The sequence below is a fragment of the Heptranchias perlo genome, chromosome 9, assembly GCF_035084215.1.
Source record: "Heptranchias perlo isolate sHepPer1 chromosome 9, sHepPer1.hap1, whole genome shotgun sequence".
Lineage (NCBI taxonomy): Eukaryota > Metazoa > Chordata > Chondrichthyes > Hexanchiformes > Hexanchidae > Heptranchias > Heptranchias perlo.
In genome coordinates this window covers 50,415,088-50,428,070 of record NC_090333.1, presented here as the reverse complement: position 1 = coordinate 50,428,070, position 12,983 = coordinate 50,415,088, and the positions used below count along the sequence as shown (strand labels likewise).

The 12,983-nt window shown below is 42.5% G+C and overlaps 1 protein-coding gene across 2 annotated transcripts in view; it reads right to left on the bottom strand.

Annotated features, from left to right (window-relative positions):
- Positions 1-12,983, bottom strand: part of jak1 (Janus kinase 1) — a 168,807-nt gene that overhangs the window by 148,627 nt on the left and 7,197 nt on the right. Inside the window, exon 3 of one of the 2 annotated variants that reach the window (XM_067990391.1) lies at positions 7,901-8,094. Coding sequence is in view for 1 of the 2 variants with exons in the window: in XM_067990390.1 (XP_067846491.1) it covers positions 6,310-6,337 (28 nt within the window). In the remaining variant the exon portion in view is untranslated. Of the gene's footprint in view, positions 1-6,309; positions 6,448-7,900; positions 8,095-12,983 lie in introns of those variants that run through there. The other variant, XM_067990390.1, reaches the window with a different exon arrangement.

The window sequence follows — 12,983 nt, the reverse complement described above, 5'->3', positions numbered from 1 at the left end:
GGTGCAGTCATTGGTGTAAAACCTGTGTAAAATAGGTGTAAGCAGATGAACAACTGGAAACTTCTGTACAGCCTTTAAAAGATAGTTCAGTCTGCACTCTTCAGCAGCAGACTGGGGGCCAAACAGATTAAAAAATATATAAAGCACTTTCATTTATAAGAGTACAAACAGTAGTTCAAGAACAAGTGAAAGGGAAAAGCGTAGAGCAACAGAAAGTGTACTTTAGGCACGACAGATAAAGTGAAAACTAGAAGGCATAAAAGTGATTAACCCAGCATCAAAGCTGAAGGTCAGGCTAGGGTGTGTGGCCCAACTAAGAGTTCTATATACAAATGCACGGAGTATAAGGAATAAATTAAATGAACTACAGGTCCAAATTCAAGTTGGAGGGTATGACATGATAGCTATTACTGAGACATGGCTGCAGGATGGTCAGGATTGGGAACTAAATATACCAGGTTATAAGGTCTACAGGAGAGATAGGGAAAATGGAAGAGGGGGAGGAGTAGCCTTAGTGATTAGAAATGAAATCACTTCAATGATAAAGGAGGATATAATGAGGGGTAAGCAGCCAACAGAGACATTATGGGTTGAATTGAGAAATAGGAAAGGATCTAAGACTATAGTGGGAGTTGTGTATAGGACCCCTGGCAGCAGCTCTGAAGTGCTAGATTGTATAAATGCAGAGATTAGACAAGCGTGTAACAAAGGCATAGTGGTCTTAACGGGGGACTTTAACCTTCACATAGATTAGGAAAAGCAGACTAGCAACTGTCAGAAAGGTAGTGAATTTCTTGAGTGTGTCCGGGATAGTTTTCTACAGCAGTATGTCCTAGAGGCAACAAGGGGGCAAGCCATACTAGATTTAATAATGAGTAATGAACCAGATTTAGTTAATAGCTTAACTGTGCTTGAACATCTATCCAATAGTGATCATAACATGATCGAGTTCAATGTAGTGTTTGAAAAGGAAAAAAGTGAATCAGCTGCTAAGATTCTAGACTTGGGTAAGGCCGACTTCAATGGGATGAGACAGAGACTCTCCACAGTAAACTGGCGAATCTGTTAATGGGTAAAATGACTGATGATCAGTGGGAAATGTTTAAAGAAACATTTAACGTGATACAGAATCGGTTTATACCCGAGGGGCAAGAACTCTATTTGCCAAAAAAACCAGCCATGGACAACTAAAGAGGTAAGGGACAGTATAAGACATAAGGAAAGGGCATACAAAAAGGCAAAAAATGGCACAGATCCTGGCGAATGGGAAAGATACAAAGATCAACAAAGGGTCACAAAACAGATAGTTAGAGCTACAAAAAGAGAGTATGAAAAGAAACTTGCAAGGGATATCAAAACCAATACGAAGAACTTTTATAGTTATGTTAGGAAAAAGAGGGTGGTCAGGAGCAGTGTTGGCCCCTTAAAAACTGAAAGTGGTGATATTGTCATTGACAATGGGGAAATGGTGGACATGTTGAACAATTACTTTGTGTCAGTATTTACAATAGAAAAAGAGGATACCATGCCAGAAATCCCAAGAAAACTAATATTGAACCAGGGACAGCGACTCAATAAAATTAACATAAGTAAAGCAACAGTAATGAAGAAAATAATAGCACTAAAGAGTGACAAATTCCCAGGACCAGATGGTTTCCATCCCAGGGTTTTAAAGGAAGTAGGTGAGCACATTGAAAGATTATAGTTAGGGCATCTGCAAAGTTCTCTAGATTCAGAAACCGTCCCTCTAGATTGGTAAAATTGCACATGTCATTCTACTTTTTAAGAAAGGAAAGAGAGGGAAACCAGGGAATTAGAGACCAGTTATCTAGAGGACTAGAGTACAAGGGGGCAGAAGTTATGCTGCAGCTATACAAAACCCTGATTAGACCGCACCTGGAGTACTGTGAGCAGTTCTGGGCACCGCACCTTCGGAAGGACATATTGGCCTTGGAGGGAGTCCAGCGTCGGTTTACTCGAATGATACCCGGACTTCAAGGGTTAAGTTACAAGGAGAGATTACACAAATTGGGGTTGTATTCTCTGGAGTTTAGACGGTTAAGGGGTGATCTGATCGAAGTTTATAAGATATTAAGGGGAACAGGTAGGGTGGATAGAGAGAAACTATTTCCGCTGGTTGGAGATTCTAGGAGTCGGGGGCACAGTCTAAAAATTAGAGCCACACCTTTCAGAAGTGAGATTAGAAAACATTTCTACACACAAAGGGTAGTAGAAGTTTGGAACTCTCTTCCTCAAGCGGCAATTGATGCTAGCTCAATTGCTAAATTTAAATGTGAGATAGATAGCTTTTTGGCAACCAGAGGTATTAAGGGATATGGGCCAAAGGCAGGTATATGGATTTAGATCACAGATCAGCCATGATCTTATCAAATGGTGGAGCAGGCACGAGGGGCTGAATGGCCTACTCCTGTTCCTATGTTCCCAAGTATACAGTAACAGAGGAACAGTGCTTCACTCTCCAATAATTTCACTTCTTAGCAATATTTTTATTACACTTGTACAGAATTATGACAATGCAGCTAGCATTTAGACCCAAAATGTAGCAAGGCATGGCGCCAACCCAGAGAAGAACTCAGAACTTCACCTCCAAGCCCTCCAAGGAAATTGAAGGCAGGAGGCACAGACTCCTGGATGTGCCACAAAGCCAGCCAGCAATGGAACTTGTGCCACCTGGAGGCAATTGGCCCTGGCGCTGAGTGCTAACATCTCACTACCAAGACTGAAGAATATTGCTGCAAAAAGTTCAATGATTTCACCAGGGTTGCCAAGGAACACACTGGGCATTCTCTCCTTTTCTTTCTTGCCCACCTTGGGCACCAGCACTCTTTTCCCTCTTAAAGCAACACTTCCACAATGAACTCCTCACATTGCACTCCAAGGGTGGCTCTAGCTCGGCATCTTGCACAATGGCTAACCACCTTCCCACACAGCAATTATTACATGCACAACCCTAAAACCCCTTCCTCCACTTTAACAGCCTCATACCCCAACGTCTCTCATTTCACCTCTCCCAAGCCACTAGGCACACACTCAACTGCTAGCCTTACGCTCTTTTTGCAGGACAAACTGGTACACAATGCTTTCCAAAGGCAGACTAGCGGAAGAGTAGCCCCATCTTTAAACCCCTCATCCTCTTCGAGGACAAAGCTATGCAACTCATGTGCAATCACTTGGCTTTTGTCATGGGTGATGTCGAGGTCAGTGGCATCCTGCTGGCACCAGGTTAATAACCGAGCACCTACATTGTCACCCTGGTATCCCTCTGAAGTATCACACGGCAGAACCTACCATCCCCTTTTTCTGTTCCCTTAGTCACGGTAGGGTAATACTCCACCCGTTCTTACCTTCTACCCTCCTTTGCTGCAGATCCACCACATGGGTGAAACATGAGAAGGGGTGGAGCTGGGGAATTTTTTGTCCCTCATCACTTATGGTAGTATCAGGAAGAGGATGAGGACTAGGCTACCCACCAATTGCAGCTGCTTCATCCTGCTCCGACTTTCTCTGCACCAACCCCTTCCTGCAGTACTTTCTTCCTCTTTCACAGGCACCAGCTCAGAGACTTCAGCTGGGGGGAATTACATAATGGTGGTGAGCATGTGGTACTAGGTGATTCAGAGCACAAGGGAACCACAATAGTAGGGGAGTAAGTAAGGATGTGCCCCCTTCCCAGCAGAGGCTAAGAAGGATGCCCATGGCATCAGAAGTCAAGGTCACTGGCCTGAAAAGGATGTTTGATGAACATCATATCTACATGCAGGCTCCAAGTTCAAACTCCAAAGTTGTGTGGCAACTGATAGGTGTGACTCTCCAGTCTACAACCGTCCTTTGCAGAAACATAATGAAAGTATTGTCTTCCTTGTAGGCACCAATGGCGCGAGTGGCACCTTCATTGGAATCTGCCATCAGATCCCCAGCCAGGGACCAGTTGGTGTCTCCACCTCCATGAAAGCACCAACTGCAACTCTGGGGATTAGGGGACAGGACAGAGCATGACATTCATAGCGGCTTCCAGATCATGGTGACCGCTGTGTCTCAGGGCTTTCATGATCTGATACCTACCATTAGACCAGGTATCTCACTGTTCAGTGAGGCCACAGATCCAGAGCTCAATGGAATGGCGACAGCTGGAATGGCTGCGTTATACCACCGTCTCTTTAGACAGCAGTATATGCCAGCCCTTTGACCTTCCTTTCAGAGCATCAGACCAGTGGAATGTGGACAGGCAAGACCAGGCTGCCCAGGAACAAGCTCCATAGATAAAGCAGGCAGGATTTTCCTGGCAGGAGCAAGCAACCATGAGACTCAGTCCTATGAATATGGGCAGCCAACCATATCCCACCATCCTGGCCCTCAGGTGGCACTTAGAAGAAGTACAAGAATAGGTAAAAGAGAAAAGGCACATGTAAGCACCCAGGGGAAGCATGATGTTAAGAAACAGTAGGCTGATTGTGTGCAACTTGGAATTCACTGTAGCAAAAAATGTGCACTGACATAGCGATTTGTTATTGATAGAGGTTAAAATCAAACAGGAAAGAGTGCACTTATGTGGTGCTGGGGTCTTCACTCAGGTGATAATGATTGGCATGGTCACTGTAGGAGCAAAGAGGGCTGATATGTTGTCATGTAGTAGGGTGGGTAGTGGTTTGAGGCAATTTCCCTTTTTTGAAAAGTGGGGGAGGAGGAGACAAGGCTGTGGTGTTAAAGGTAGACTTTGTTCCACAGAAGAGAAGACTTTACTGATGACATGTGTTGCAGTAAATGCCACCCCAGTATCCTCTGCTCCAACCTTTGACCCTCCTCCTTCTCCAAGCGGCGGAAAAGACTTTCACCTAAATTTTCTCGCCAAACAATTTCCTACACCAGTTATACGCTGCTATTGCACTGAAAATGGCGAGGAAATTCACCTCAGAACTATTTCTACAATAACTTAAGAATTTAATATCATGTCCCTTGAAAAGCTTCAGGATTGTACTTCATTGCACTGCTGGCTTCTCAGCCTTTACTCTGTTGTGTTGGGTCCTGGACAATTCCATTTCTTCACTGGCTTCCGAGCTTTACTGTGACCGCTGCATTCGCCATTGTTTTCTACCGAGACTACATTCTCTGCTGGACTGCGTCTATTGCAATAACTGGCCTGGTTCTGCACCAACGTAGCTCTGATCCCTTCCTGACTCCAGGTTTCCATCCTGCTCTGGATTCTGCTCCCATGCTGCTGAACCATCTCTACTTTGCTGTTATCCGCTTGTTTTCCATGGCCGCTGACTCTGTTCTGTTCTGCTCCACTCGTCCTTCAGAACTCTTCCCCCACCCTTCGCTGGACTGGGTTGGGCCAGCTCAAGTTCCTGCTGCTGCTCCCGATCTTGTGTGCAAGGGCTAAGAACACCCAATCTGAGTGATATATATTTATTTGGTTTCAGAAAGTACACCTGAGACCCAGCCTCATGTTGAAATAATTTATGGTGCAACCCCCAAAATGGTCACTTTTCAAATGACATGCGCAATGCAGGCATTCTGAGGTGAGTACATTAAGCTGAATACAGTCTCAGTTAAGCATTCCATACTTAGGGCTAAGAAAGGAATTGAAACTCATCCTATTATTGTCAAAACACTAGTGAGGAGCAGGGAGATGCAAAACTCAGGTGCTACAGCATCACTACTGGTGAAAGGATGCAATTACCACACTATTTATAATAGAAAAAGTTGACACGCATGATAAAAACACAATAGGAAGCAAGATTTTGCAGACAGCAGTTCCTGCAGATGCAAGATTTTTAATATATTGTATATTTTTAAAAACTGGCATAACAAGAAGTTACAGTCAGAGATGAACAATTGTTTATTTTGTATTTGAAGCTCTGCATACAAGAGACAGAGCACAGGTGATGACATTGAATAGAAAAGGGATTCACAGGCAGAAGAGGCACATGAAACATCCCCACTGGCATTTGGTGGACTTTTTAAAAACACACTCTTTTTGTGAATATAAAAAGGACCGTAGCCCCAGAATGTCTGTTACTTTTTTCACAGTTCAGCCCCACCTTGTCTCTCCAGAAACACATCCAATTGTTTCCTGAATCTGTTTATACTGTTTGTTCAATGTCCTTCCCTGTTTTGCTTGACTTCCCTTCTTACTCCTAACTTACTAATTTGTTTTTAAACTCATGCACTCTTTGCCACAGTAAAAAATGTAACTAGTTCATCTCATCACCTTCACTTATAATCACAAAAAACCTATTTTTTTTTCCTATTCAATTCTAAGATGGAATAGAAAAAGAAATGACCTACCAGGAGATTCCAGGATGGGCAGTAACATTAGCGGATTATTTCATAAATCCGTAACATTTTCCTTCTTACAGAGCATCTTTCACATCTTCACAAGGGCCCTGATGTCCAGGTGGCTGCCATCCTTCAGTTATCACAGTACTGTACCTTGAGAATGGACAGCATCAGCACTGTGATAACTGAGCCAGGGCAGCCAGATAGTCAATGCATGCGAGCACTCAGGTGCTGTCAAGGTTTTTAGCTGAAAAGGCAAAGACACATAACCACATGCATATCACAAGTGATTCATACCGTAATCTTCTCTAATTATAGTTCAAAGTGTAGTTGGGAAGGTTTCTGAATTTCAAGAAATTGTTTGCTCAAACTGCTGTGCTAACAGTTCACTTGGTGCTTTTACTCTCTGAATTAGATTACAATTATCAGTTTAATTCAGGTTGTTTAGTGTCACACCACACGTATGCTACGGGAAACAAAATTGGAAAACTAAAATCTACCCAGGTCAAAAAACCCCAGATCTTTTTTTATTCCCTTATTTCCTGAAGGTGTGACTCATGATGCAGTATCGTTCCTCAGGTGCTGGCAGTCTTCCAGTATCCCTCCCCAAGTGACCATCAGGCATGAGTGCCTTGGACTACATGACCAGAAGAAGCATGACAGCAAGCCAAATCTTATCCTTAACAGGTATGCACATACATACACTTTCAAATGGGGTCAATGCATAATGATCAGAAGCAGGAGCCATTCCTTCGTCTTCCTAGCCCAGAGGTGCCAAGGCCAGTTCATGGTCCCCATCAGTGTGCCGCCCAGCTGAGAACATTTAACGGAACACTGACCGAGATCCTCCTGGTCTCTTTGGGTCAGTCCAATACCATATGTTGCATTTATCTCACTGAGCCATCACAGGAGGTCGATAATCCATTTCTACCTTCTGTTTATTATAAACATACGTGACTTTTGCCAGTCGTGTCTGGACAATGTGTGTATACAACTACATAATTGGCGCCAAAAAGGAATATGGAGTGAATAGTGGCTCTCTGCAGCCCCTACCGGAAACCGCTCTCTACATTGTCTTTATACCTGTAAACTACAAATACAGGACAGGAACATTGTCCCTATATTCACCCAAAAGAATATAAGGGTTAGCCAAGAAGAAAAGGAACCACCGTCGATTACCATGGAGCAACGTCTGAAATAAAATGAATTCTGCACCTTATGACTGTCTCTTGCCCAAGAATGGGATATTTACAGAGGATATTTAATAAAAAGCAGTTTGTAATTTTTTTAAAAATTTGTTTTACAGCCAACACAAAAGACATTTCCTGTTGGTTTTGAACAGTTTCACTTTCAGCAACAGGTATGTTTTAAGTCAGTTACCAAACTTTACCCAACCAACCAATAACGGCAAAATGTACCACATCTGAATGTAGCTTGTGGTATGCAAATTGACTGGTGTGAGGTCTGGAAGTTTATAAGCACTACACTGTGACCTACATATAGCATTTTATTTTCATCAGCTTCTTTAATCTGTCAATGTACTAGTTGATTTGAAACTTCATTAGTAAAATATGATTTAAATTATACAATACTTACTCACCAGCTAAGCAATTTCTAGTTTTTTTCCCCACTTGACGGTGCTGGCTCAGTGTGTACTGCCTAGAGACACCGACTGAGACTCAGGTTTGAATCTCACCATCTGTTGATAAGTGCACTCAGCCTTCGCCCAGGTAGTAAAGCCACCGATCTTTGCAGAGTAATTGGGTGCAGCACTGATGGAAGCAAGATGCCCAGCTAAAGAAAAGGAATTTTTAAAAATTAGATAGAAAACAAAAAAAGTTGGCAGGTATGTCCCTGTGGGTCACACTTTGATACCTTCTGTTACCTTAGAGAAAAGTGTTAAGTCACACCAATTTTAAAAAAAACTCTCATGTAAATTTAAGAAAATATGAAGTTACCTCAATGGCCCAGCAAGTAAGTGCACCTCTTGGTATAGTACTGAGCAATACAGCTGGAACCAGATTTAGGGCTCTACAATTGGCCTTCACTGTCCCCAGTGATTGAGAAGGACGAAACAAATCAGGATTAGCATTTACTGACTCCTACTGAAAAAGGCATGTGTGATTGTCAGCTAAAGACAGAATTATAATTGGCTACAACGCCTTTGCAGATGAAAAGCCTGCCACACTCACTGACTAGGCTCACTATGATCACTTCAGCAAGGTACTAGAGGTCACCTACTGTTTGTAGAACTGGAGCCCAGCATAAATTAGAGAGGAGAAAAAATTGGGGGCAAAAAAAATATAAGTTGCAAAGTTACATAGCATAGAAAGAAGATGTCAAAATTGCCAAAACGTACACAGGAAAAAAACACTTAATGGGATCTTTTGCATCCACCTGAGAGGGCAGACAGCGCCTTGGTTTAATGTCTCACCCACATCCCTGACAGTGCAGAACACTCCCTCAGTGTTGCAATGAAGTGTCAGCCTAGATTATGTGGTCAAATTTTTGGATTGGGGCTTGAAGTCACAACCTTCTGACTCAAGGGCAAGAGTGATACATAGAAACATAGAAAATAGGAGCAAGAGTAGGCCATTCGGCCCTTCGGGCCTGCTCCGCCGTTCAAAATGATCATGGCTGATCGTCTAACTCAGTACCCTGTTCCCCCTTTTTCCCCATATCCCTTGATCCCTTTAGCATTAAGAAATATATCGATCTCCTTCTTGAATACATCTAATGACTTGTCCTTCACAGCCTTCTGTGGTAGAGAATTCCACAGGTTCACCACCCTGAGTGAAGAAATTTCTCCTCATCTCGGTTCTAAATGGCATACCCCGTATCCTGAGACTGTGACCCCTGGTTCTGGACTCCCCATCCATCGGGAACACCCTCCCTGCATCTAGTCTGTCTAGTCCTGTAAGAATTTTATATGTTTCGATGAGATCACCTCTCATTCTTCTAAACTCGAGTGAATATGGGCCTGGTCGACCCAATCTCTCCTTATAAGTCAGTTCTGCCATCTCAGGAATCAGTCTGGTAAAACTTCGTTGCACTCCCTCCATGGCAAGGACATCCTTCCTCAGATAAGGAGACCAAAACTGCACACAATACTCCAGATGTGGTCTCACCAAGGCCCTGTATAACTGCAGTAAGACATCCCAGTTCCTGTATTCAAATCCTCTTGCAATGAAGGCCAACATACCATTCGCCTTCCTAACTGCTTGCTGCACCTGAATGCTCGCTATCAGCGACTGGTGTACAAGGACATCCAGGTCTCGTTGCACCTCCCCTTTTCCCAATCTATCACCATTCAGATAATAATCTGCCTTTCTGTTTTTACAACCAAAGTGGATAACCTCACATTTATTCACGTTATACTGCATCTGCCATGTTCTTGCCCACTCACCCAACTTGTCTAAATCACATTGGAGCCTCTTTGCATCCTCCTCACAGCTCACATTCCACCCCAGCTTTGTGTCATCTGCAAACTTGGTAATGTTACATTTAGTTCCCTCATCCAAATCATTGATATATATTGTGAATAGCTGGGGCCCAAGCTCTGATCCCTGCGGTACCCCACTAGTCACAGCCTGCCACTCGGAAAAAGACCCGTTTATTCCTACTCTCTGTTTCCTGTCTGTCAACCAATTCTCAATCCGTGCCAGTATATTCCCCCCAATCCCATGTGCTTTAATTTTCACACTAATCTCGTGTGGGACCTTATCAAAAGCCTTCTGAAAATCCAAATACACCACATCCACTGGTTCTCCCCTATCTATTCTACTAGTTACATCCTCGGAAAACTCCAGTAGATTTGATAAGCACGATTTCCTTTTCCTAAACCCATGCTGACTTTGTCCAATCCCGTTAATGCCCTCCAAGTGTTCTGTTATCACATCTTTTATAATACTCTAGCATTTTCCCCACTACTGATGTTAGGCTAACTGGTCTGTAATTCCCTGTTTTTTCTCTCCCTCCTTTTTTAAATAGTGGGGTTACATTTGCCACCCTCCAATCTGTAGGAGCTGTACCACTGAGCCAAGCCTGACACCAGGGTGTAAGGATTCAAAGAGAAAAGTGGCTTGAACAGAATTCCTTTGGATTAGCCACACTGCTGGGGGTATATTACAAACCATCCAAAAGTGGAAAGAAAATTGAGGATGTTATTTGTAAATAAATTAAAGGGGCAGGTATTAGCAATAGAGTTATAATTATAAGATACATTAATTATTCAAAAATAGAATGATAGAGAGAGAGAAAGGATTTTTTTTGCATCATGTTCAGGACTGTTTTCTCAATGTGTTGCTACTCCAACAAGGAAGGAAGCACTGCTAAAGGTTATGAGGGGGAGCAAGTAGATGACATAAAAATAAAGAACATTTGGGTAACACTGACCACAATATAATTAGGTTCAGTACAAGAATGGAATAGGGGGAATAAAAGTCACGGCCAAAGATACTAGACCGGAAAAAGCCAATTATAGAGTGATAAAATGCCCAGATTAAATGAAGGAAAAATGGAAAATAGAATCAAAGATCAGCAATGCGAAATATTTAAACAGGAAATGGAAAGGGTACAAATCAAGTATATTCCACAGAGAAAAAAAGGAATGTACTGAAGGCTGGGGTCCCAAGGAGGAAACAGAAAAATTAGCTCAAATTTGAAACTAAGAAAAAGCAATTAACGCTTACAGGGCAGATAATAAAGAGAAAGTCAGAACAAATATAAAGGCTATATACATAAAAAAAAACTATTATTGAATAATTAAAATATCTTATAAGAGCATAAGAAATAGGAGCAGGAGTAGGCCATAAGGCCCCTCGAGCCTGCTCGGCCATCCAAGAAGATCATGGCTGATCTTCGACCTCAACTCCACTTTCCCGCCCAATCCCCATATCCCTTGATTCCCTTAGTGTCCAAAAATCTATTAATCTCAGCCTTGAATATACTAAACAACCCTCTGGGGTAGAGAATTCCAAAGATTCACAACCCTGAGTGAAGAAATTTCTCATCAGTCCTAAATGACCGATCCATTATCCTGACACTATGCCCCCTAGTTCTAGACTCTCCAGCCAGAGGAAACAGCCTCTCAGCATCTACCTTGTCAAGCCCTCTCAGAATCTTACATGTTTCAATGAGATCACCTCTCATTCTTCTAAACTCCAGAGAGTATAGACCCATTCTACTCAATCTCTCCTCATAGGACAACCCTCTCATCCCAGGAATCAATCTAGTGAACCTTCGTTGCACCACCTCGAAGGCAAGTATATCCTTCCTTAGGTAAGGAGACCAAAACTGTACACAGTACTCCAGGTGCGGTCTCACCAAAGCCCTGTACATTGCAGCAAGACTGCCTTACTCTTGTACTCCAACCCCCTTGCAAAAAAGGCTAACATACCATTTGCCTGCTGTACCTGCATGTTACCTTTCTGTGTTGCATGTACAAGGACACCCAAATCCCTTTGAACATTTAATAGTTTCTCACCATTTAAAAAATATTCAATTTTTCTATTCTTCCTACCAAAGTTAATAACCTCACATTTCCCCACATTATACTCCAACTGCCACCTTCTTGCCTGCTCACTTAACCTGTCTGTATCTCTTTGCAGACTCTGTGTCCTCTTCACAGCTTACTTTCCCACTTAGCTTTGTATTGTCAGCAAACTTGGATACATTACACTCGGTGCTTTCATCTAAATCATTAAAATAGATCATAAATAGCTGAGGTCCCAGCACCGATCCTTGTGGCACCCCACTAGTTACCCCACCCCACTCTCGTTGGACCCTTGGTTCCCCACTATTTCCAGTATGTTTTTTTGTGTCTTCTACTGTGAAGGCAGACACAAAATATCTGTTCAATGTCTCTGCTTTTTCCTTATTTCCCAATATAATTCTCCTGCCTCAGCCTTTAAAGGACTCATGTTTACTTTCACTATTCTCTTCCTTTCTATATACTTGTTGGCAGCCTCTCTGTTTTCTGCCGTTAACCAATCTTCTATCTATGCTAATATATTAACCCGAACCCCATGAGCCCTTATCTTGTGTAACAACCTTTTGTGTGGCACCTCATTGAATGCTTTTTGAAAATCCAAATATACTACATCCACTGGTTCCCCTTTATCTAGCCTGCTAGTTACACCCTCAAAAAACTTCAAAAGATGTATCATACACGGTTTCCACTTCATAAAACCACGTTGACGCTGCCTAATCATATTATGATTTTCTAAGTGCCCTATTGCCACTTCCTTAATAACGGATTCCAGCATTTTCCCAACGACTGATGTCAGGCTCACTGGCCTGTAGTTCCCGGTTTTCTCTCTCCCTACTTTCTTGAATAGTGGTGTTACATTTGCTACCTTCCAATCCACAGGGACCATTCCAAAATCGAGGGAATTTTGGAAGATCAAAACCAATGCATCCACTATCTCTGCAGCCACCTCTTTTCGAACCCTAGGATGTAGGCCATCAGGTCCAGGGAATTTGTTGGTTTTTAGTCCCTTTGATTTCTCCACTACTTTTTCTTTACTAATATTAATTCCTTTAAGTTCCTCAATCTCATTAGACCCATGGTTCCCCACTATTTCCAGTATGTTTATTGTGTTTTCTACTGTGAAGATAGACACAAAATATCTGTTCAACATCTCTGCCCTATTATAATTTCCTATTATAATTTCTCCTGTCTC